This window comes from Jaculus jaculus, chromosome 3 (genome assembly GCF_020740685.1).
Source record: "Jaculus jaculus isolate mJacJac1 chromosome 3, mJacJac1.mat.Y.cur, whole genome shotgun sequence".
NCBI lineage: Eukaryota > Metazoa > Chordata > Mammalia > Rodentia > Dipodidae > Jaculus > Jaculus jaculus.
In genome coordinates, this window is record NC_059104.1 from 142,144,372 (window position 1) to 142,170,386 (window position 26,015).

General features: G+C 49.7%; 1 protein-coding gene across 3 annotated transcripts in view; it reads left to right on the plus strand.

Annotated features, from left to right (window-relative positions):
• Positions 1–26,015, plus strand: part of Rgma (repulsive guidance molecule BMP co-receptor a) — a 51,916-nt gene that overhangs the window by 14,876 nt on the left and 11,025 nt on the right. For 2 of the 3 annotated variants that reach the window (XM_045145404.1, XM_045145403.1), the window contains exons 2-4: positions 3,835–3,950; positions 24,336–24,455; positions 24,532–25,046. In XM_045145404.1, coding sequence (XP_045001339.1) covers positions 3,869–3,950; positions 24,336–24,455; positions 24,532–25,046 — 717 coding nt within the window. In that variant the 5' untranslated portion in view covers positions 3,835–3,868. The remainder of the gene's footprint in view (positions 1–3,834; positions 3,951–24,335; positions 24,456–24,531; positions 25,047–26,015) is intronic. The other variant, XM_045145405.1, reaches the window with a different exon arrangement.

The window sequence follows — 26,015 nt, forward strand, 5'->3', positions numbered from 1 at the left end:
GAAAAAAGGGGGTAGGATCAAGGACATGCCCCCAGTGACTCAAGGATCTCCTATAAGGTGTATCCCGGGAACCAAGCCTTTACCACAGGACCTGTGGGGAACATGCAATCTGTAAACTACTTCAGGAGTTGTGTTATTGCTGAACCTCAGGTACTAACATGCTGAAACCCCAGGTACACATTCTGAAAATACTCTGGATTTGGAGATAAGAAGTAGACACAGTTAGGGTCCCTTGGAAAGCTGCTTTTTCTCCTTCCTTTTAAAGCTACAGCCACCCCAGGGTCGTGGAGAAGAAAAGACAGAGCAGAGCTCAGCTGTGAAACCTCCAACAGGGCTGGCACAAGAAGGATTCTGTTCTGAGCCCTAGACTAAAACCATGGGTAGGGAGAAAAGTGATCAGACTTTATGGGGCTATTTGTCTGAAGCAACTACTCTTCCTATGATACACAAAGTGCTTCCAAATGCCAACCTTTTAAGAATTCCCTGCGTCTGTAGAAGTTAGAGTTGAGCTGAAGAGATGGTTCATTGGTTAAAGGTGCCTGCTTATAAAGCCAGCCATCCTGGGTTTGATTCCCCAGTACCCACATAAAGCCAGGTGTACAAAGTAGTGCATGCACCAGGAGCTCCTTCATCCTCCCTCTCCCCCCCTTTCACACACACACACACACACACACACACACACACACAAATATTCAAAAATAAAGAACTTAGGGCTGGAGAGATGGGTTAGCAATTAAGGCATTTGCCTCCAAAGCCAAAGGACTTTGATTCGATTCCCCAGGATCCATGTAAGCCATATGCACAAGGGGGTGCATGCTTCTGGAGTTCGTTTACAGTGGCTGGAGGCTCTGGCATGCCCATTCTCTGTCTCTCTTGTCTCCCCCCCCCCTTCTCTCTATCTCAAGTAAATAAATGAAAATAAAATTTTAAAAAATAAAGAAGTTAGAGAGTCATCATGTCATTGTTTAATGATTTGGCCAATATAGACAGTTCCTCAAAATTAACACAGCTCCACCTGAGGGTATATTCCTCTTGATAGTCTAAATATTGTAATGGCCAAACTCTTACTTTGGGGATATCCAAATTCAGTCTCACACACGTCTCATGATTTAAAACAAAAACAACAACAACAAAATACTTGTATTCCCCTCCCAAATTCTTTGCTTATGCCTTAAAACTTACTCCACCCAAAATGTCATCCAGGGTCTGGTCACCTCCCAAGTTCTAGTCACTTGGGTGACAATATTAGCTTGGTCCTTTCACATAAAGAAACTGAGGTGTTGAAATGAAAAGCTACCAAAGTGTTCTCGAGCAGGCCGAACTGGAGACCCTTCTGGTCTGAAGGCTGCCGGCCTCTGACCTGGAGATGGAGCAGCTCCGGCTGCTGGGAACGCTGACAGAGCTCTCTGGTTATCTAGAGGCTGAAGAAGTACCTGAAAGGCAGATTCCAGCAAATGGTGTTAATTGCTGTACCTCAGGGTGGCCTTTTCACTAGGAGCCTCTGGGCAGTGCTGCCTCAAGGGACCAGGTCAGCTACTGAATGAGATGCAGTGCTGGGATTCTGCACAATTGTTGGTCTGGTGTAGTGCTAACCATACCTGGAAGGAAAACCACTTGAGACTTGAATTTTAAGATGATGAATGCTCCTTGGACAAACTTCTAACATTCTACAAGCTGCACTTTGCAAGGAACAGTGATTAGGCAAAGTCTCTTGATCTAAGATAAAATATTTTTGTTTTACTTTTCAGCTTACTTTTTTTATTTTTTTGTTTTTTAAGATAGGATCTCACTTTAGTCCACACTGTCCTGGAATTCACTATGTAGTCGCAGGGTGGCCTTGAACTCAAGGCAATCCACCTACCTCTGCCTCCCGAGTGCTGGGATTAAAGGCATGCGCCACCACACCCGGTTTAGCTTTTTTTTTTTTTTTCTGGTTAAAAAAATATTTATTTAGGGCTAGAGAGGTGGCTTAGAGGTTCAGCGCTTGCCTGTGAAGCCTAAGGACCCCGTTTTGAGGCTCCATTCCCCAGGACCCACGTTAGCCAGATGCACAAGGGGGCGCACGCGTCTGGAGTTCGTTTGCAGTGGCTGGAAGCCCTGGCGCGCCCATTCTTTTTTTTTTTTTTTTTCCCATTCTCTCACTGTGTGTCTCTGCCTCCTCTCTCTGTCGCTCTCAAATAAATAAATAAAAATGAACAAAAAAATTTTAAAAAATAATAATATTTATTTATTTTCAAGCAGAGAGGGGCGGCGGCGGGGGGGTGGGGAGAGGAGAGGGAATGAACACACCAGGGCCTCCAGTCACTGCAAATGAACCCCAGACGCTTGCGAACCTGGGTCCTTTGGCTTCACAGGCAAGTGCTTAACTGCTAAGCCATCTCTAGCCCAAAGACCTAAATGTTTAAGGGAAGTGTGGAGTTGCCCCCAACTGTAAAGGAGAGTCGTCAACTCCATGACCTTTTTGACCAAAGGAAACTGCAGCCTCTCCCTGCACAGGTGGCTGAGGAATAATTAGCCCCCTCTGTCGTCTGTTTCCGGGAAGCCAGATGCTGAAGTCGTGCAGCCTGCCTTTGCCGAGGTGTTCTCGGGACATTAAACCTCCTCCTTCCCTCTCCTCAAAGCCTGCCTTGTCCCTAGACTCCCCCCCTGGCAGCAGAGGCCTCAGTGCAGGCACAGCCCTGCAGCTTGTGTGGCCTGCAAGGGACTGCGATAGTGCTTAAGAGAAACATCGAAATTGAATCAAAACCCAGAATACCCCGCCACCACCCGCAAAGAGCCAGATGGGCAGGCTCGGATGGAAGGGCGGGGGGGGGGGGGAGAAAGAGAGCCAAATTCGTTTGACTGAAGAAAACTCAGGCTGGATTATTTGTGTTTCAACCAAAAGATGTTTCTATGAGGACGTTGCCAGCACTTTACATATCACAGACGCCAGAGAGCTGCAGGGCCTCAGGAACCTTGGAGAGGAGACTCTTGCCTGAAAAATTAAGGGAGGGAGGTGCCAGGATGGGCCTTGCAAGCTGACTGCCTGTCAGCTTGGCTCCGTCGCCCCCGGGCGGGCCGCGTCCACCCACTTCTACAACTTCAAGCAGCAGCTGTGTCCAGAGGAGGCGGTGTCCGGTCTGCAGGTCTCCTGCTCCGGACCCGGCCCCGGGAAGCCACCCGGTGCTCAGCGGGGAGTCCCCGAGGGCTCCGGCGCGCAGGGCCGATGGGTGGCCCGGGACGAGGGCGGGCGGCAGCCTCGGGGCGCGGCAGTGGCGCAGCTCCAGCGGGGCACCCCGCTGCACCGGACTGGGACCGCTCCGTGGGGGGATTTTTTCCACCTCCTGCACCGGGGGGTGGGGGCGGGGGGGGGACACATCCGAATCAGAGAGATGAGCTAGGAAGGTGTCGCTGGCGGCTTTGGGACGGCCGGCCGGCTGGAGAGAAGACTGGGGCTGGTCTCTACACCCTACTTGCATGGGACTTTGACGGGGGAGCCGCCCGGGAGAGAGTGGGGTGCTGGGCTTTTCACAGCGTCGGGGAGCCCCGGCCAGATCGTGGGACGGGGATTCCAGAGGTGCCCGCGGCGCTGGCCGGGTCCCCCGCCCCCACCCCCTCCCGAGCGCCGGGCTGAAACCCGAGGCGAGGGGGCGGGGCGCGGGGCCGCGCGACTTGGGAGGGAGGCGGGGGGCGGAGGGGGGCGGGGCGGGGCGCGGGGCCGCGCGGGGGCGGGGTGCGCCGGGCGCCCGCGGCCGAGGTGGACCGAGCCTCGGCGGCTCGCTGCTCCCGCCGGCGGAGCGAGGCTGCCTCCCGTCCGCAGCGCGATTGATCTTCTCCTCTAAACTCTTCTTCCAGGGAGAGGCTAGTGGTAACAGGCCGAGCTGGATGGATGGGTATGGGGAGAGGGGCAGGACGTTCAGCCCTGGGATTCTGGCCGACCCTCGCCTTCCTTCTCTGCAGCTTCCCGGCAGGTAAGGCGATTGCTCCCCGGCCGCGGGGGACGGAGCGCCGGGCCCGCTCGGGGACCACGCACCCCCACAAGAGCGAGTCGGGGTTTCGGTTCACCAGCCCCCGAGGGCCCCGGCCTCCCGTGTCCACCGGTCTTTGTTTCTCCTTCTCCCGGGCCCCACCGAGGGTGCGTGGATGCCCGTGGAGACCCGGAGGTGGGTGGGTGGGTGGGGGGCGGTCCTCGTCGGAGCTGCGAAGAGAAGGGGTTGCGCGGGGAGACCTGGACCGCTGCTCTGTCCCCTTGGCTCCTCCCGAGAAAGGGGGTGTCCCAGACCCTTCGGAGGGGTTCCGGAGCTGGGACACCCTCGGTGCTGGGGTCTCTTTCCCCACCTCCTGGCCCACGGAATTTTGCAGCGCTGTCTGCCGCCCAGGGGTGGAGCTGGGGGCGTCGGGGAGGTCCCCTGCCCGGTCCCCGACCGCCCCTCCCGGGGGACCACGGCCCGCCCCACGCGGGGGAAACCCACGGACCGGTGCAGACGAGCTCGCCTGCCTGTTTGATAACATTCCGCGCCGCCCCCTGTTTGTTTTTATTGTGCCAGAAAGCGAGAGAATCTCCGAATTAGAGCTGAAAAAGCCCATCTGTTTCCAATGAATCCCCCATAGTTTTTCACAATGTTTTTGGCAGATCGCTGCTTTCAAATTCCTCGGAGCCCGGACCTCTTGTTTTTGTTGGGGGAAGGGAGACCAACTCCACAGAGAAGCAGTTGTTCCTTCCCAAGCGCTCCGGTCTCTCTACTTTCCCCCCCCCCCCCTTTCTGGGGGAGGGGAAAAGCACGAAACTTAAATCCCCGGTCTGTTTTCTTTATAAAACTTTATATCATTTTTTTTTTTTTTTTGCCATATGCTGCTCGCAGCCTGGAAAGGCCAGCTAGACCCTTTATGCCTATTCCCCCCCTTGCTAAGAAGACAAATAAACACAGTGTCACGGGCCAAATGGTCCTCCGTGAAAGGCGCGAGCTCCCGAAGGTTCTTTTGTGTTGCGGGGGTTCAGAGGTGTCCGCCAAAGCTCTGTTTGCTTCACACCACGCTCTGCTGAGATTTGCAAGAAAGGACTGGAGTCAGATGCGGATCGGGTTGTTTTAATTTCTTCTTTAAGGCAGCTGGGTCTCAAGGAACTGGCGGAACTGGGCAGTCCAGGCTGGGGTCTGGCTGCAAGTTGGTGCTCCCATTGGGCAAACCACGTAGACAGTGAGTAGCGTGGGGCGAGGGATCAGTTTACTCTCTGGTCTCAGCCCTGCTGCAGGGGCCTGCAGCCTGTGCTTGCCCGCGGTCTCCCAGGGAGTCTTTCAGAACTCCACACCCTGATCTGGATACCTGGTTCCTTGGGGAGGCTCCGGACCAAGACGAGATGAAGAAAGGGGTGCTACTGTCTCCAGAGAGCCCTCTGGCACCCTAGGAATATCAAAATATCTGGGGAGGGGCTTGTTGATGAGGGAAGAACATTCTGTCTGCTGCCTCAGGCAGTTCCTCTATCTAAGTATTCTGGTTGGAAGATTTTGTTCTTTCCCCAAGAATTATTAAAATTTTAAAAAAAAAAAAAACCTTTTTTAAAAATAAATAAATCTTCAGTTCAGAAAAATGGGACCTTACAGTTTGTCTTCATCTTGGTTTGGTCCAGATAAAGATCCAGCCCATTGCAAGTTTTATCAGATGAGTTGATAAATGGCTTTTGTCCCCGTGGCCACAGTGGGGGATGTGATCTCAGCTTTGAGCTGAAATTGAGAAGGGGGGCTTCTGGGCCCTTAAAACAACACCTTCCTGCTCTTAAAGCTGCAGCACTTGTTAACTTCTCGGGCTAGAAGGAGAGGAAAGGAAAGGCCTGCAGAAGTTCTGAGACATGGAAGGGAGCTGTAAGGGCTGCTGGGACTGGGGACATCGTGATGTTTCCTGCTTCATTTCTTTGTCATAGAAACTTTTCTTCATTTTAAAGTACCGCGGCATAGTCTGAGGAACACTGGTGGGTTATATAATTTACAACCCAAATTCCACCACTTTTGTTTCCAAGAAACCCATTTCTTCTTGGCTTCAAGACTGGTAACTAAAACCTGGCAGATGGAGCCGATAGCTGCTGCTGTGTCATGCCAACTGGCTAATGTTTCCCTTTAGTAGAGGCCTTGACAGTTGCATGTAGTCAAAACTGCCCACCCCGTGTAAGCCGAGCTTCCAGTCACTCACAACTGGATACACTGAGGGCTCAGGAATGTGTGGGCTTTAAAAAGAGAGAGAGAGAGAGTTTCCAGTTTCCTAATTAGGGATGAGATGCAGACGCATAATTTCTACAAGAGACAAACTGTCACATTTGCTGACATGTTGGTCCAGGAAAGGGAATGTTGGGAATAAAGGTCTGAAAACCTGCAGCTGTGGTAGAGTGGGTGGGAGTTAAGAAAGCCCTCGCAAGTGCCAGGCAAGCCCTCCCCAGACACATGCCTGGGGGAGGCTTTATGCCACAGCCTCACCCCCAGAAGACAGGTGGAAACTGGCCGAGCAGCCCTGTGAAAGCATAGGTTTGTTCAGAGCTCTCTAGCTTGAACCGCTGCCAGCTGTAAACCCATAGGAGTGCAGATTCAATTGGACGTAGTTATGTGGAGAAAGATGCCTTGGCTCTGCCAGACTGAAAGTGTTTGTATGTTTTGAGTGTTTGTATGTACTTACCCAACATGTATGACCAACCCTCTGTTTCCCTGCCGCAGTGACACCTTTCAGGGCCCTCTCACTGAATGAGGTCATCAGGCAAACCACCTGGTAAAGAGGAAAGGGCTCTGCATTGTCCCACAGGCTGGAGGGATGTGAGATCAAACGACAGGAGAGAGTAGCCATGTCTACTCAAGGGGGGTGGGGGAGGCCAGAAAAAGCTTAAGAGAGTTTTCCACAAATAGCATCCTCTTCCAAACACAGTTAATAGATACTTTTTTAAGCTGTGAGGCCATTGTGACTTCGAACAAACTTCTAAGAGAATCCATCCAATGCATGTTGAGATGTTGCCTACTAACCCTGGGTGAATACTATGCATTCTAGCAGGGCTTTTCTAAGTGTGAGCTGTTGGCCAGCAGTTTTCTTCCCTTCCAAACCTCTTAGAAATGTAAGTCTGGAGTCCACTGTAGACCCACAGAAGCAAGTCCTGCGGGGTGAGTGCCCTGCAATCTGTAGGCCCTCCCATGGATTCTGATGCACACTCAAATTGAAGGACCGGGTTCTAAGAAGCATTGCCTTACAGTCTTTGTTCCTTATTTCTTTTCCTCATATTTTTTAAGTGCCTACTGCAGAAGTGGTAGGGGGAAACTACAGCTTAGGGAGACAACAGCCCTTTGCAGTGTTCCAGTGCATGTGCATGGCTGTAAAGATGAGACTGTTTCTGTCCAAGTTGCTGTTTAAAAACATCTAAGTCTTCCTGCTCCCATACTACTGCCTTGTCTCCCAGTTGGATTTTGTGTCCCAAAAGGAAAGTATCTTAGCCCATTTGGACTGCTACAACAAGATAGCGTAGACTGGGAGGCTTATGAACAACAGAAATGTATTACTCAGAACTCTGGAAGCTAGGAAATCCACGATCAAGGGGCTAGCCACTGTGGCATCTGGTGAGGCCTTCCCTTGCTCATTCTTGTCATCAAGCTTATTCCTCTGCTGTCCCAGGAGAGAAAGGCTGGGGAGGGGGCTCTCTGGGATCCTTTTCATAAGGGCATTAATCCCATTCCTGAGGGTTCTACTCTCATGCCCTAATCACCTTTCAGAGTTCCCCATTCATAATTCCATCATTTTAGGGGTTAGGCTTTAACATATGAATTGGGCTTGGTGGGGACAGTCTGTAGAAGAGGGAATAAAGTGTGCTTCAGTTGCAAGATGAAGGTGGTTAACAGAGCCAGCACCAGCCAGGGTATGACAGAGTTGCAGGTCAGAGCTTTTGATCCCAGAGAGAATGGTCCCTTGGGCTCTGAGGGTACCTGGGAGGCCTAGGGATAGGTTCTCCAGTCTCCTGATGGGAGAAAGGAAACCTCTACAAGGTCGTAGAAATTGCTGGTAGTCACCCCCATGTGCAAAGGAGAGGACCAGGGGAGAGTTGGAGAAATGACTGAAGTGGCCCAAAGGCACATATAAGGTCTGACGATGGGAAAGAGGGGACCCTGGGACCCTTTGGGAATAAGTGAGGTAGGTATGAAGACTGATTCACATGTTGGAGGTGATTGTAGTTTCTGATAAAGATCCTGCCTTTGCCAGATATGGTGGCGAACGCATTTATTCCCAGCACTTGGGAGGCTGAGGTAGGAGGACCACCCTGAGACTACATAATGAATTCCAAAACAGCCTGGCCTAAAGCAAGACCCTACCTGAAAAATAAATAAAAATAAAAAGGATCCTGTCTTTGATAAACTCTGTGTGCCTGGCAGAGCATGCAGGCTTTTAGTTGAGTTAGGTGCCATGCTGCTTGGTTGCTGGGCCAAGATTTACCCAAAGAGAGAAGTCTTCTGAGTGGCCCAATTATCCCAGTTTATCTAAGACTTTGCAGTTTTAAAAATAAAAGCCAAGAGTCCCCAAGATGCCTTCTGGGTCGCAGGCATACCAGATAGTAGTTCCCTAGTTTCCTCCCTACCCTACCTGGGTCAGGGACCACACTGTCGGGAAGCACAAAGTCAAGCCACGTGGGGCTGGGAATCTTTCCTCTACCCTTTTTTTAAAAATTATTTATTTGTTTATTTATTTGAGAGCGACAGACACAGAGAGAAAGACAGATAGAGGGAGAGAGAGAGAATGGGCGCACCAGGGCTTCCAGCCTCTGCAAACGAACTCCAGACATGTGCGCCCCCTTGTGCATCTGGCTAACGTGGGACCTGGGGAACCGAGCCTCGAACCGGGGTCCTTAGGCTTCACAGGCAAGCGCTTAACCGCTAAGCCATCTCTCCAGCCCTCCTCTACCCTTTTTTGCCTTTTCCTCTTGTCACCACCACTGCAGCCCCAGGGCCTGCCTCAGTGTTCCCTTCTCCTCATGCAAGTAAATCACGTTCAAGAACTCATGAACCTCTTTGGAACATCCAGAAGGGAGTATTTCTGATTTCTGGCCCCATACTCTTGTCAAGCTTCATTTCCACTGTGTTCAACATGCCCCAGCTCCACTCCTCTCTTCTGCATGTTCCAGTTCCATCCCTCCCTGTGGGCCTTTCTTACCCAGAGAGCTTCTCAGCCCTTGACTGACAGACTGCCTGTGGCCTCAGCTAGAGGGCAAATCCCAGGGCTTTTCAGACCATCCTGCCTGCCCAGGAGCTGGCTCCACATAGTTCCTATGGGAGCCTTGAGAAGGTAGCCCATTTGGAAAGCTGAGCTACGCAACTTCTGCTTGGCATGCCCCTGTTCCCATGAAGCCCTAGGCCTTTCCTTGTACCACCCAGTTATGAGGGAATATTCACCCCTCTGCACACTTCATCAAGGCCCAAGCTTAGTGTCACACGCTGGGGTCCAAATAAACCCTTAGGTGCCCAGGACACCTGTCACCTTGACTGCTGATAGCTGACTTCTCACTGGCTCCATTGCATCATGGGTCTTGGATTTTTGTTTTCTTCAAGTTGCAAGTTCCTTTTGTAAGTGTAAGAGGAGTCCAGCGGTCTGCCCCTTGTGTACCTTCTCTTCCCAACCACATCTGTCATAGTCCTGGCAATTGCAAGGCCCTGGAAGTTTTGTTTTGTTTTGTTTTCCCATTGATCCTGGGTTTTGTTCAAAAGGCAAAGAACACCAGGATATTTTTTAAGTTACTCCAGTTTTTCCCAAAATATTGTTTCTGATTATAAGAGCACTGATAGAAAGATGAGCATGGTGGCCCATGCCTTTAGTCCCAGCACTCAGGAGGTAGGAGGATCACCATGAGTTCACCGTCAGCCTAGGGTTACAGAGTGAGTTACACATGAGCCTAGGCTAAGTTAGAGTACACATTTTAAAATCTAATGACCAAAAACGATAACCCCCAGCTCCCTCCTTCACAGGCAGCTGTTAATGTTTCACATGCACCCTTCGAAACACAACACCTCTGTATTCTCTCCAAAGTGTGCTTGTTTGCAGAATGATAATTTGAAAAGTTCCTCTATTGAGTGGCCAGTGTGCCAGGACATCTGCCAGGTTCTTTAAATGCATCCTCAGGGGGTCATCATTCTCACGTTACTGATGAGGAAACAGGATCGGATCAGAGAGTTGGCACGTTGATGGTACAGCCTGTGGTCAGAAAGGGCCAGTACACAGAATGCAAATTCCTGTCCTTTTCAGATTTTGGATGAACAGTCATTAAACATGCTCAGTAGCATGTTAAGCTGTGCTGTGTATCACACAGTCATGTCCAAGCAGTGACCCACAGGCCATATGAGGTAGAAGAGAGCTATGAATGAACCTGACACAAAATCATAAACTTACCTAAAATTATGGTGTTTTTTTTTTTTTTTTTGAAACCTCATTGCATGGTTCTCCAGCATGAACTTTGTAGATGACGTCATATTGCCAATGTCAGTGCTTCTGCATCTTTCCAAAAGTTCATTTAGCCCCTTTCAGTCTCCGGCTTCATGTTCCAGGAAGAAAGATGCCACCCAGCCATAAATGAAGAAAACAAACCGGCAGGGTTGTCACTGTGCAAACGTTCCCAAGTCGAGGCTGTTCTGCTGGGGTTTGCTGATGTATTCGTTCCACATCCCTTATTGCCCAAGCTCTTACAACACCCAGATACCGATTTCAGGGCTGCCTGTGCACCCCACCCGTGCAGAGCAGACCCAGAGCAGCTCCTTATACTGAGGAGTGTCCCAAGGACACAGACTCACACCTGTGGGGGTCAGCTAGCCATGCACCTGGCCAGCATATGCGTGCCCTGCCAGCCCTTGAAGATGGCGGGAGGGTCCAAAAAGCACACCACATGAGTTTTGACCTATGATGAAGCAGAGAAGCCCATGGTGGCTGGAAACAGAGTCTGGTTGAAAAATTAGCATCCCAGGGTTCAACCCCGACTCAGAAAACGGGTTATCCTTCCAAAAAGAAAGACTGACTCACTCCCTGCAGCTTTGTTGCCATGGCAAAAGCTATGTTGGTACCCACACCGATGTCCTTGTGGTGCCCAAGACTTCTTCACTTTGACCAAAGGCAGGATGTCCTGACATGGAATCCTGTGCCTGGCACTTGACCTTCATGGACCCCTCTTACCCAGAGAAGCTTTCAGAATGACTGACATGCTTCCTGTGGCCTCCAGCCAGAGGGCAAACCCAGGACTTTCAAACTATCCTGCCTGCCCAGGAGTTGGCTACTCAGGGCTCCCATGAGATCTGTGAGAGGGTGGCCCATTTGGAAAGCTGAGGTGTTCTACTTGGCACGCAGCATGGCTTCGTGCAGCAACTTGTGGTGTGTGGAGGCTGAGGCAGAACATCTCTGGGCTAGGTGTGACGCAGGTGGGGGTGAGCAGTACCTCCTGCCCCCAAAGTGTCAACTCAGCCACCTCTGCCCACCCTCACTCAGCAGTAAGTTTGCTGTTTTGGGACCCTAGCATTTCCTTTTCTCCCCTCCCTAGGCTACCTACCTTGTCCCACAAACTTCCTCATGCCTCCAGCCCTGACTTGCCAGCTAGGCTATGGAGGAAGCCTTCTAGACAATTCCTAGTGGAGTGAAGAGTTGGGAGTTGGGAAACATGCAAGAGTAGAATGGCAGGCTGGGTCAATGTCCTAGGGCCCTTGTCCTGCCTAAGCCAAGAATGTCACACAGGAGAGGCGATCCCTTCTGGCGTGGTGGGTTAAATAAGGTAGTCTGTGCTACTCTTGGCAGAAAACTCCGTTCTGCTGGGTGTGTCCCTCTTGATATCTGAGGCCAAACACCTGGGTGTTTATGCCAGGATGATCGAGTGAAATTCCTACAGCAGTGACGCCCATGGACAGCTGCAGGCTTTTCTCAACTCAAGGAGACTCCAGAGTACTGCCGGGTTAGAGGTCCCCAAACATTGGCACTGGTCACTAAGACCATTCCTTGACACTGCCGCCTAACTTCAGTGCTAAGGGACAGAGAGGGGAGAGCAGTCACAACCCAAGGCTCATGCTGGAAGTGCACAAAACCCCTCTGCTCCCTAATGCTCTCTCCCTACGTCCTTTAGAACATTCTTGTGACCTGTTGCCACAGGGGCATGTAGAGTCTGTTGCCCAGGCCAGGGGTTGTGAGAAAGGAGACATAGGGGTTTCGGGCCTCAGTGCTAGCTTCTTCCCTGTCTGGCTGGCTGTCTTCTTAAAGCCACTCCTTCTCCATTCTTGCATCTGCCTATGTCTTAATTGAAGCCATCGTCTCTTAAGTTACACACAGCTTCCCAAAATAGAATCCTGATGATGCCACACCCTCACCACCATTTCAGAGGCTCCCTGTGACAACTGGATCATAGCTGAAATTGTCCACGGGCAACCTCCCCGCAAGCCATTTCCACAGTGGGAGCTAAGCATGTGGAGTTGTGAGGTGGACCCCAATCCCAAAAGACTGAAATACTACTGAGGCACACAGCAGGAAGCAACTTCCACCTGTGAGGGCAGAGGAACAAAAATGAGCTGGAAGAGACTGTGCAAGAATGCCGCAGGGTAACCAGAGAGAAAGGCCTTGGTGAATCCATAAGGGAAGAAACAGCCTCTGGGCCACTGGGAAACCTGTCCCCAGCTCCAGCCTTCCCTTTCATGTCTAGTGCCCTCTCGTGGTGGAAAATAGAAGTGGGTGGAGGACAGTGATTTGAACCCCCAACATTGGCTTCCTGACAATCTCACTGGTTCTGAGGGCCCTATTGGCAGCAAGCTTTGCAGGCATGATCCGTCAAATTCAGGACCTCAGAAATGCTTCTTCCTTGGTACTGGTACGTTTGCTTGGCATTCCGAGTTGATAAGGCCATCTCTATCTCAACCTGGGGACAGAGTAACTGGGGAGCGCTCTGGGAACAGCATTCATCACAGTTCCTGGCAGGGTCCAGAACTTAAAGCAAGTTACTGTGCTAGCTGACTTGGACAAAAGCATCTTGACCATGGGGCTTGTATTCCTAGTGATCCTTACACTTTAAGAGGAGGCAGGTTTTTTACTCTCCCTGCTCAGCCGCCCCTCCCCCAAGGCCACTGAAACCTGATCTAAATCCCTTTGCACGCTGGTAATTTATTGGTCTATTGGGCTTTTCTTGGTGGCAAATTGCATTGTCTTTATTCCTGGGCTGAGGCTCTGGAGCGGCTCACCACATTCCTAAGACTCCTTTCTCAGGCCTGATCCTTCACACCCCCTCTGTGCACAGCAAAATAAGTTTTATTGGGCTTCTTTGTTATGCAAACAGGGTGGTAATAATGAGCCCCTTATTCTGAAAGATTGGGCTTGATTAACAGTTCAAAGGAGGACTCTGAACACAGCTCTTGCCTGGTCCATGCATATTTTCCTTCTGCCTGGATTGGTACTTCTGGTATTCCAAGATCTCTGCTCTGCTTTACTGTTTCCCAGTATACTGGGTTGCTCTCCAGAGAATAATTAAGCCTGACAAGCTATGTGGCTGTGATTTTGCTGCCACAGCTCAGTCCACAAGGAAGGCAGTCTGGAGCCCCTCCCCAGAGCATGAGCCATTCATTACCTGCCCACCTGACCTGTGTGGGCTGTGGTTCAGTGTATACCCCAGGCCCTGGGCACATGGAAGCCCAAGACAAACTGGGCACTGGCTATGGGGATGAAACATGGTGTTAGGGGTTTAGGAATAGAGTCCTTGAACCCCAAGCCCTAGGTTCTTGTTTGCATTTAACCAAAGAATTGGGCAAACCAAGCAGAGAAGGATAATTATTAAATTGTTATATTTATTTAAGAAAGTACAAATCCAATGGAAGGAAAATGAATTCACCCACATGGTCTGTGAGCCCATGTGGACCTAAAAGACAACTGTAAAAAGAGATTTAGAGAGAAAAGAAGAGAAAGTACAGAGGGCTCCTGCAGTGTGGAGGGCAGGAGAGGATAGAGAGGGGTCAACTGGGCTGAGGCGAGCGGGAGGCTCACTGGAACCTGGAAGTTCAGGAGTGATGAACTGGCAGCTAAGAGAACTTGCCCTCCCCTCTTAAATGTGTTTATAACCTTACAGTAGCAGGCTTTACCTTCGGGCTCTAGTGAGCCCGAGTGAGAATTGGTTGGTCCGGGCTAGGGGCTGGCTCATGAAGAGGCCAGCCCTGATGCTGAACTTGGGGTGAACTTGACCAGCCACAATGTCAGGATTTGATTTAAATTCTAGGAAAGAGGACCTCCCTTCCAGGAGGGGCTCAGGTTGTGTGTGGAAAAACAGATCTAGGGAACTCCTTTAGGCAAGAGAGAAGATGCCAGTTTCCTCTCTGATCTCTAGCAAAGCCTGAAGACATTCATTCCTGCTTTTTACTTTCAGGAGCCCAGTCACCCTAAGTACGTAACAAAGCTACCTGACCCCCTCTCAGGGAATAGATGGGCACAGAAGAAGTCATCCAATCTTGAAAGATGCTGAATGTGGGAAAAAGCACCATGATGAAGATGGAGGTCCTATTCTTGGGAGATTCACAAGTGTGGGGAGACAGATCCCAGTAGCTGTCTCTTGAAGGCACCCCAATTATTCAGGCAACTCCATGAAGGAAACCTGGGGTGCATCTGGAAAAATAACAAACATCAGTGTGTGGCAATGATATTTTAACCTTTTTTGAAATTTTTACTAATTTTTTGAGAGAGCAAGAGAGAATGGGTGTGCCAGGACCTCCAACCACTGCAAACAAACTCCAGACATATGCACCACCTTGTGCATCTGGCTTACGTTGGTCGTGGGGAATCAAACCTTTGTCCTTTGGCTTTGCAGGCAAGTGCCTTAACCATAAGCCATTTCTCCAGCCCTATTTTAGCCTTTTTTTTTTTTTGTTCATTTATTTATTTGAGAGTGACAGACACAGAGAAAAAAGGAGGGGGGGGGGAGGGAGGGAGGGAGAGAGAATGGGCGCACCATGGCCACCAGCCACTGCAAACGAACTCCAGATGCGTGCACCCCCTTGTGCATCTGACTAATGTGGGTCCTGGGGAATCGAGCCTCGAACCAGTGTCCTTAGGCTTCACAGGCAAGTGCTCAACCGTATTTTAGCCTTTTTTATGTGCGGCTTTAGAAACAGGCAGAGACCCCAGGGAAGTGCCTGGTAAGCAGCTGGAGGTGTCCAAAGCAGGAAGGGCAGGCCAGCTGTGTCCTAGCAAAATTGTAGCAGGCTAATATCCTGCCTGAGGGACAGCTGAAGGTGACAGGCTCCCATGAGCTAAATCTTCATGGTAGACCTTTTTTTAAAAGAATGAGAATTGAGCTGGAGAGACAGCTTGGTGGTCTAAGATTGACTGCAGAGCATTCCAGCCCAAGCTTGGTCTTCCAGCCCCCACATGACAAAGTGATGCATCTGTCTGGAGTTCTTTTGCAATAGCAAAAGACCCTGGCATGCCCATACTCACACATTGTAAATAAATAATTTTTTTTTAAGTGAGCATTACAAAGCCAGTATTGGTGAACACTTGTATTCCTAGCACTTTGAAGGCAGAGAGGTGCAGGAGGATCAGGAATTCAAGGCTAGTCTCAGCTAGATAGTGAGGTGAAGGTCAGTCTGGGTTACATGAGACAATCTCAGAAAACAAAAACAGCATTTGCTGTCAGTCCCAAAGTGAGCATGCAGTATAAACCAGCTCACACTGAGAAGCCTGAAACACTGGCTCTGTTGGCCCCAGTCAGGGGTGAAAGAGCCATATGATTGATTGCTGGGAGTCCCAAACAGAGCAGCAAGGGCCTCTTCCCACCCCTACTGGCCACGGGCTCACCCTGTCCTGCAGGGACTGCCTGTTGGTGAGTCCAGGCTGGGCCACTGTCTTTGTAGGCCTCTGCATTCTCCTGACTGTCCAGTTGTCAGGTTTTTGGAATAATAGCTTGTCCTGAAAGTTCAAAGACGCAAGAAAGTCTGGGGCGTGCCTACTGCTTCCTAGTAACTTTTGTTTTGTTTTAAATTTTATATATATATATGAGATAGAGAAAGAGGCAGATAGAGAATGGGCACATGAGGGCCTCTAGCCACTGCAAATGAACTGCAGGTGCATGCACCGTTTTGTGCATCTGCCTTTACATGGATACTGGGAAACTGAACCTGGGTCTTAGGTTTTGCAGGCAAACGCCTTAACCACTAAGCCGTCTCTCTAGCTCCTAGTAACTTTTAAAGAGCAGCAAGCTCTGTGAGGCACCTTTGCATTTTACTGGGGTGTCTGTGAGGTGGAGCCCCTGATAGTGAGGTCTAAAGGAGGCCCCAGAAGCAGCTCCAGCCCCACAATGGATATAAATAGAAGTTAAGGGAAATGTCTTAACTTCTAATCAAGTTGCTGGGCTAGGTGGAGCCACTTTTGTTCCATAGTGCAGCCAGTTCCTTCTGTCACACTGAAAACACCTATGTGGCATGCTCAGAAAAACTGCTTTCCTCTTCTGTCTGAGCGAATTGGTGTATGATTGTGGTACAGGATTTTGAGGTTCAGGAGGTGGCCCCAAAGCCTGTGAACACCAACTTTTGGGTCCTTATCCTATTTTAGCAAAGCATTGATAAAACAGACTCCAAAAAAGGTCATTTATGATTATTAAGTTTAACGAGAAAACATGAATTGTGAGGTTTATTATAGGGAAGAATTAAGATTCAGAGATAAGGCTAGCTGAACAAGCCAAGTCAGAGAACTTTCCTCTTGCTGGGGTGGAATGGGAGAAGGGAGATGGAGAGAATTTCCATCCCAGAGGCAGGTACCCCATATGAGGAAGACAAAGCATATGCACCCCTTCAAATAAAAGACCAGAGAGGCTGGGCGTGGTGGTGCCCTCCTTTAATCCCAGCACTCGGGAGGCAGAGGTAAGAGGATCGTTGTGAATTCAAGGCCACCCCGAGACTACATAGTGAGTTCCAGGTCAGCCTGGGCTAGAGTGAGACCCTACCTTGAAAAAAAAAACAAAACAAAACAAATAAACAACAACAACAACAAAAGAAAACCAGAGGATTAAGACATAGTGAAGGATGAACTGCAGAGATGGCTTAACGGCTAAGGTGCTTGCCTGCAAAGCCAAAACACCCAGGTTTGGTTCTCCAGGACCCACATAAGCCAGGTGCACAAGGTGGCACATGTATCTGGAGTTCGTTGGCAGCAACTGAGGGCACTGGTGCACCCATTCTCTCTCTGCCCCCCCCAAATAAATAAAATTAAAACTTAAAAAAAAAAAATAGCAAAGGACTCAGAGACCAAAGAAAAATCATATATAATCAAATGTTAGAAAGAACCCCATGACGCAGAAAGAAGGCAAACAGGAAAATACCCAGGCCGAGAGAAGTGTTCTCCCCTTCCCAGCCTGGCTGAGAAAGACTGCTGAGGCAGGTGAGCTCACAGGAAAGAAAAAGGGGAGGGCCCATGTGGTCCACCTCCTTTATACTGATCAGACATCCAGTTAGGCTGAGCCTTGTATCAGACTCAAGTATATAAGGAGAGACCTGATTGGCTCATGGGCTGGTGGTGGTGGGACTGACCCGAGAAGCTGAGCTGAGGAAGAAGCAGGAAGTGCCCGCTGGGGAGAGCCTCTGGCAGCCCTCTTGGGTGAAACCAGATCAAACTCCATTTCCAGTTTTGCCAGGGAGGACAGGATGTCATCTTCTTGTTCCCTTTTAGGGCCTCTGTTCCTAATTGTCTGTAAAAAGCTGTCTTCTGTTTCTCCTTCAACTGTTACAGACTCAAGTTTCCTTCTTTTTTTTTTTTTAAGATTTTATTTATTTAGTAGAGACGAAGCTGAGAGAGAGAGAATGGGTGCGCCAGGGCATCCAGCCACTGCAAACGAACTCCAGATGCTTGTGCCACCTTGCGCATTTGGCTTACGTGGGACCTGGAGAATCGAACCGGGGTCCTTAGGCTTCGCACCTTAACCGCTAAGCCATCTCTGCAATCCCTTCCTTCTTCAACACAACTAACAGAAGTCCGTGGTTGAATGTCTCGAATGACTATCTCTTGCTTTTGTGAAAACGCAAGCACAGACAAAAAGCAGCTTTTCTGGGACCTCTGACAAGGAACACTACAGTGTTTTCCAGTTTACCCATAGGCCGGTTGATGATGATTTAGTGGGATGGACACAGGCTGTGGGGCGATACCTCTGTGGGGACCTGTTGGCCCACCACTGCCCACGGGCGGGATCAGTCTGGTGGTGGCATCTCCGCAGTCCCATGCACGTCCACTTCAAGCTGACGGGCTCCAGAGAGTTGCAGTCGTATTACCTTCTGAAGAGGTAGCAGCGGGTCCGGACGTGCTGGCCTTTGGTCCTGGCTTGTCACCATCGGGCTTCATGCTAGCGCTTCTGAACCAGCCCTGAGCGCCAGTGTCCTTCTGCTATGCGCATGCTCAGCCTTCCTCTGAAGCTCCCAGATGATCTGCAGGAGTGATCACTCCAAGTCCCTGAAAGTTTGGAGCAGCAAGAAAATCCCAGGAGCTCCTGGTGCCCCTGGTGGGCCCTTTCTGAGGGGAGGGCACACAATTAATTTCTCATATGGACAGGACAGACCCGTGCAGGGGAAGAGACTGCAGCGTGCTGTGGAGCCTTTGGGAAGTAGTCATTCTCAGCTGGTGTCTCAGGAAGAACCTGTGGTGAAAGTGCTTTGAAAAGCACAAAAGTCCCGGGGCTGTCAGAAGAACTAAAGGCAATACATGTATATATCTGGCATGTGGTAAACACTGGTCATATTAGCATTCTCCCCCATAAAGTGGCTATTGAACAGAACAGAGTTAATAGAATAAAACTGTTCTTTCATGAGCTGCTTTCTGGAGGCCAGAGGTAGTTCTAATGTGTCTTCATGGTCCAGAGAAAGTGAATTTGACTGTGGTCACACAGCTGTGGGTTTGACCCTGGTTCTCTGCCCTGCACTGCCTCTCAAAGTGAGGTCCCCTCCTGTAGTGGCACTAGCAGGGTGTTACCTTGTGACCTTGGTCACCTGCTTCTGGCTGATACCGACTCCTCCAGATCTCTCAAGGTGAAGTTGCAAGTGTCCACAAGGTCCACAGTTATTTGCTAGCAAGGATAAAACAGATGTGTTGGAAATTTAACAAGCTATTTAACAAGCTCAGGCCCCAGCACCTCAGACTGTGCTGTCTCACAGGAAGTGTCTGGGAGGGAGAGGCATTTTGGAGGCCACTGAAACTTGAGCAAGGGTGAAATTGTGACAGCAGGAAATGGGCGCCCTGAGTAAGGTTCAGGGCGTTATAATAGTTTTTCTTTATTTGTCAACTTGACAGGATTTAGAATCACATTGGAAACAAATTTCTGATCATCTCTATGAGGGATTCTGGAGATTAGATTAGTTGAGGTGGTGTCAGCCCCTGGGCTGACTTCCTAGATTGCATACAAAGAAAGCTAGGCTAGGTGTGGTGGCGCACGCCTTTAATCCCAGCAGTCAGGAGGCAGAAGTAGGAGGATCACCTTGAGTTTGAGACCATCCTGAGACTGCATAGTGAATTTCAGATCAGCCTGGGCTACAGTGAGACCCTATTTCAAAAATCAAAAACAACAACCAAAAAACAAACAAAAAAAAATGTGGTTTTTGGGTTGGAAAGATGGCTTAGTGGTTAAGGCACTTGCCTGTGAAGCATAAGAATCCAGGTTTGATTCTCCAGTACCTACATAAACCAGATGTACAAGGTACCACATGTATCTGGAGTTTGTTTGTATGGCTAGAGTCCCTTGTATGCCCATTCTCTCTCTGCTTGTCCTCCTCTTCCCCTCTTCCCCTCCCTAATAAATAGATAAAAAGAAAGCTAGCTGAGCGTTGAGCATCACTGCTTCCTCCCTGCTCATCTGAGGATGCTACACCACCTGCTGTCTGCGCTGCCATGCTTTCATCTCCATTATTGACTCTGCCTCAAAACATATAGCAAAAATAAACCCTTCCCTTCCTTAAACTGCTTCTGGTTGGGTATTTTTTCTCAGCAACAAGAGAGTAACTGGTATAAGTAGGCATGGAGCCAGGCTGGTGGGGCAGGGGTCTCTAGCAGAGGGCAGCAAAGCTCACATTGCCATCTCTTAATCAATACTCTGTCCTTCTGCAAAGCTAAGAGGCTCATGCCAAGCCTAGGTCACCCGTGGATGGGAACGGGGCCTGGTGAGGAGATGGAAAACATAGCAGGTGAGTCCACTTGTTCCTTTGGTGCCTGGGCAGACCATATCTCCATTACAGAGGTATGTGCCCAGAAGGAGAGGAACAAAGGCAGAGGCTTTCGTGTCTGTATCAGTCTGAGCAGGCTACGTAAGAGTAGGAGGCATAAGTGATACACAGTTGTTTCCTATGGTTCTGGAAGCTGGAAGATTCAGCTCTGACCAGCACACCATGGTTGGGTTCTGGAAGCTTCCTTGCCGGAAGAGTGCTGAGATTTTTTTGTTGTTGGCATCCGTGTTTATGTGAATGTGTATGTGTATTCTTGTGTGTAAGTACAAATATGCACATGCCATGGTGTACATGTTGAGAGCCAAGGACAGCCTCAGGTGTCAGACCTCACTTTCCACCTTGTTTGAGGAAAGTCTGTAGTTCCCTGCTGTGTTTGCCAGGCTAGCTGGCCCACAAGCTTCAAGGAATGTCTCTTGCCCCACACCTCCCTTCTCCCTGTAAGCAGGCTAGTATTATAAATGCTACCACTAATGCATCTGGCTCTGCATGGCTTCTAGAGATCCCAACTCAGCTACTAATGATAGCACAGCAAGCACTTTACCCACTGAGCCCCCGTCTCAGCCCCAGATGACAAGTTCTTTAGCATGCTCCCCTGATGAGGAGAATCCAGGGAGTAAGGTTGGCTATCCCTTTTTATAGGGACACTATGCCATGATGGGGCCCCATATTCATGACCCCATCTCAGCCGTGTTCTTCCTCAGAGACCATCATCTTGGGGTCTTCAGCCCACACAACTTGGGGAGACAGTCCAGTCCATAACGAGCAGCCTCTTGGGAAAAGGGAAGTCATGAATTAGGTGGTGTCAGTACCTCTGGCAAGTGTAGCTTTCATAACATGAGGGTCCTGGGCTGGTCAATGTATTGAAAGAGCTGTCCAAAGTGGAGTGATGTGAGTTAGGGGTGGGAAGGAGGATCCACTGAACCCCAAGGTGCCAGCTCAAGCCTCAATATGGGAAGAGGAGCAGGTTCTGAGCTCCAGCAGGAGGCAGTCTGGCGCTTTACTTCTAATATCTGAACATCATCTCCCTCTGAGGCCATTGTTAGGCTGGGGACCCTCTTTATTTTAAGTCTATTTTTAAAACTTTTATTTATTTAATTGCAAGCAGTTGAGAGATAAGAGACAGACAGACAGAATGGGCTTGCCAGGCCCCTCAGCTGCTGCAAACAGACTCCAGATAAATGCACCACCTTGTGCATCTGGCTTTATAAAGGTATTGCAGAATTGAACCTAGGTTCTTTGGCTTTGCAGGCATGTACTTTAACTGCTAAACCATCTTTCCAGGCCCTGGGGACCCTCTTTATTACATGTCTGTTATGTTTCAGGCATGCCATGAACATCTCCTTTAATCTTCACCTACCTTTTGAAGCAAAGTTCTGTCTGTACTTTGCAATTAAGGAAACTGAGGCAGAACCACATCCTCACAGCTACTCATAGGGAAAGGAGGGAAGCTAACTCCAGCACCTTCCCTTGAGGGCCTACTATCCCACATGGCCACTACTGCCCTCAGACCTCTCAGTTCTCCACTCTGTCCTGGTCAGTGGCTCAAAGAACATTCTGGAGATGCCTGAGAAATGGAATAAATAAGACAGAAAAGTCAGTTTAGGGTGTGGAACCTGTCCAGGGGTGGGGACTAGTTGGAAGCCTAGGTTCTGGGTACAAAGACACCAGAAGAGTGACCTCTGTTGCGACCTGTTAGCCACAATTGCACAGCACACCCAATTTGGGATGCCCTGCTTCATAGGAGAGTAGGCTGTGGTCTGGGGAGGGTCTATGTGGCATGTGGTGTGAAGGGTTCTCTCAAGTGGTCTCCTTCAGTGATAAGGTCGCTGTGTCCCTGCTCTTTCACCCTGATCCTGCCAACAGCCCCCTCTGATTCTTCACCACCAAGCCCCCACCTCACCCCAGAGGAAATGTCTTCTTAGCCCCCTACATTCTATTGGGTTCTACCTTGATCCTTGTAACTGTTGAAAAGGTGACCTAATCCTGAAGCTCAGGTACACAGAAGTGGCCCAGGAACCCACAGATAGCATGGTTTTGCCAAGAGTTTAGGATAAGTACAGAATCCGAAACCCACCTCATCCTGCTCAGTCAGCTCCCAGCCACATGTTAGAAGTGCTGCTCTAAACAGGGCTGAGAACCACATCTGGCTGCCAGATCTCACTCAGGGAAACTGGAGGATGTGAGAGACCCCCTTTTTTGGCCTGGGGGAGATTTTGGTCATGAACTCCTGTCACCTGTGGCTGGCATCTGCTTGAGTCAGATTTTCAGGGCCATGGGGAGAGCAGGTCCCCATTACCATCTTGGAGTTCAAGAACCTGTGATACAGCCCATTTAAGGTCTGCTATCCTTCCCTGCACAGTGGGTCTCGCCTAACTGTTACTGGCTTAGGCTGATTCACTGGAGTGTTTTGCTTGGCGGGCTTTTATGGCAGCAGCTTGCTTTGTAGCCCAGGTTGCCACGGAACTCACAACCCTTCTGCTTCCCCATGCTGGAATTGTGGATGTGCACCACCATGCCTGACTCTCGTCTGAGTCTTTAAATTAGTATACTTCTTTAATTTGAATCAAGAATAAAAAGTGGAGAAATCAGGATGGGGAACTGGTTCAGCAGTTAAGGCACTTGCCTGCAACACTAACAACCCAAGTTCAACTCCCCAGTACCCATGTAAAGTCAGATACACATGGTGGGGCATGTGTCTGGAGTTTGCTTGCAGTGGCCAGAGGACCTAGTGCACCCATTCTCTCTCTGTCTCTATCTCCCTCCCTCTCCGCCTGGGTATGGTGGCACACGTCTTTAATCCCAGCACTCAGGACACAGAGGTAAGAGTTGTATAGGTCAGAGAGCCGTGGAGATGCGCAGAGATAGAGCTGCATGGTGCAGGCCCCTGGTAGAATGAGTGAGCACTTCCTGTTTTCATGACCATGCCCTCAAGAGTTTTCTTCCAGGGTTTTGTTTTATTTTGCATGTGAGTGTGTGTTCATATGTGCATGGACATATGTGTATGCAAGTTCATGTACCTGTATGTATGTGGAGTCCTGAGGACAATCTTAGGTATTATTCCTCGGGTATTCTGTCCGTCTTTTTAAGAAAGGGTCTCTTACTGGCATAGCTCATCAATTAGGATAGACTAGTTAACCAGCACACTCCAGGGATCCCTCCGCCTGCCTCTCCAGTGCTGGGCCAAACAGGCATGGGCCAAACATCTGGAATTTTATGTAGGTTCACATCATCATATTTAAAAGCTAAGCATTTTGCTGACAGCTATCTCCCTAGCCCCGAAATATCTTCCTGGTTCATTGTAAAGCTTGATTTTATAAGTAAATCCAGCAGAAGAGAAACAAACTGAATTATTCAAGATCACAAGTCTAGTTCTTGGCCCAGCCCAGAGTGGCTGGAGCAATGCCCCTTACCCTCCAAAGACCTTCCCCTCCAGCATTGGGCTGTGACTCCTAGACCTCCCAACTGGTCCTCCAGCCTCCTTTGACCTGGTATCTGTATAGAAATTTCCCTCCTGCTTTGGGGCTACATGCCTGGCCATTTGGGGTCACTATAGGCTGTGGTGAGAGAAGGCCAGGAGAGGGCAGATTCTACAAAGCCACATACAAGATGCAGGTCTGTTAAAGCCTCAATTCTCTGGCATGGTCATCTCTAAGGTCTCCAAGCTTGTGAGTGACTTATAGAGTAGAAACAAAGTTACCATTCTCAAATAGCTGCCCAGCTGCAGGATGGAAAGATAGAGCTCCAGTGACCCAAAGGGAAGTAAAGTCACCCTCAGTGATCAGGGTTGATTGAGTCATGGCAGGCAACAAGTATGGAACTTAGCTTTATTCTAGTGGCACCCCAAATTGAGGTAAAGTGAGATAAATAAGCCTTTAACACTCTCAACAAATTCAGTGGGTCCTGTTGTTATCCCATATTCCAGAAGAGGTATGGAGAATTTCACAAGGTCACACAGTGGCAGTACTGGGGATTCAGATATGTAAAGCGGGGCTTAAAGACTACTCATCTGTTACTTTTCACCGGAATTCTTGGGATAGCTGTGAAGGGTAAGCAGGTATCTTTAAGCTCAAGGATGGCTGGGCACCTCTAATTGCCCTGCATGTCCATTTCTCTTCCACGCAAGCTACAAGTGTGGCATTGTCCTTTCTACAGGCAAGTCTGCCTGGCTGGCCACTGGTGGCCTTGGCATGCTTTACAGAAGAAATCCAGAAAGCCACACAAGGCAGATTCCACCACAGTTCCCCAGGGACAAAAATTTCGCCGTCTGTGAACATAAGTCTGAGCGTCACTATCTTAGGTGAGGCGTGGCCGGGCCCCACCCTGATGGGATGTCTGTTCCTCTCCACAGCCATTTCCGCGTGCAAGATCCTTAAGTGCAACTCCGAGTTCTGGAGTGCCACGTCGGGCAGCCACATCCCTGCTTCTGACGACGCGCCCGAGTTCTGCGCTGCCCTGCGTACCTACGCCCTGTGTACCCGGCGGACGGCCCGTACCTGCCGGGGCGACCTGGCCTACCACTCGGCGGTCCATGGCATAGAGGACCTCATGAGTCAGCACAACTGCTCCAAGGACGGCCCCACCTCTCAGCCGCGCCTGCGCACACTCCCACCAGCCGGGGACAGCCAGGAGCGCTCGGACAGCCCCGAGATCTGCCACTATGAGAAGAGCTTCCACAAGCACTCGGCTGCCCCCAACTACACACACTGTGGCCTCTTTGGGGACCCACACCTCAGGACTTTCACAGACAGCTTCCAGACCTGCAAGGTGCAGGGCGCCTGGCCACTCATCGACAATAATTACCTGAATGTGCAGGTCACCAACACACCTGTGCTGCCGGGCTCTGCCGCCACTGCCACCAGCAAGGTAAGGGGACGCAGGAGGCAGCCCCCAGGCCTGCAGGGTCACACACTGCAGACCCTGCTGCCCGACCCCGCCATCTTCTTCATGTTAGTGACCATACAAATACTTTCGAAGGGGGGTTCTGGAAATTCTTTGTTGTGAGATAAACCAGGTCTGCATTTTGCCTGGAATACAGTATTTCTCAAACATCAAGACACTGCCCACAACAGGGCTGTGCAATCCATGTTCTGGTGACAGAAAACAGGGTATATCGAATATATATTTGATTTTAAGAATATTTTAATTTATTTATGTGTGTGAGAAACAGGGAAAGGGAGGCAGATAGTGAGAGGAAATGGGTGTGTCAGTGCCTCCAGCTACTGCAAACAAACTCCAGACACATGCGCCACTTCATGCATCTGGCTTACGTGGGAACTGGAGAATCAAACCCTGGCTCCTTTGGCTTTGCAGACAACCTCCTTAACTACTGAGCCATCTCTCCAGCCCTGTTTGGTTTATTTTTTTTAATTTTTGTTTTTATTTTTTTATTTTAGTTTTTCAAGGTAGGGTCTCACTCTAGCCCAGGCTGACCTGGAATTCACTATGTAGTCTCAGGGTGGCCTTGAACTCACAACTACATCTCTCTCCCCAGTGCTGGGATTAAAGGCTTGCACCACCACACCTGTCTTTTTTTTTTTTTTTTTTTTTTTAGTGGGCAGGGCAGAACATGATGGCGTAGAAAAAGCCGTTTGTGAGTGAATTGTGCATGGTAAGAATAAATGTTTAGGAAATTGAGTCACTGATACATGTAGACATACATGTGCAAACATGTACAGCCCAGGTGGAGATGCAAGATGCATTTCCTACTGGCATTATAGTCTAAAGGAAGTTGAGGAATACTCTTGAGGCACACATTCTCAAGCCTTTGGAATATTCTCCTCCGCCCCCAACTGAGGCATTTTTTTCATATGTATGCTTTCCTTATACCCCCAG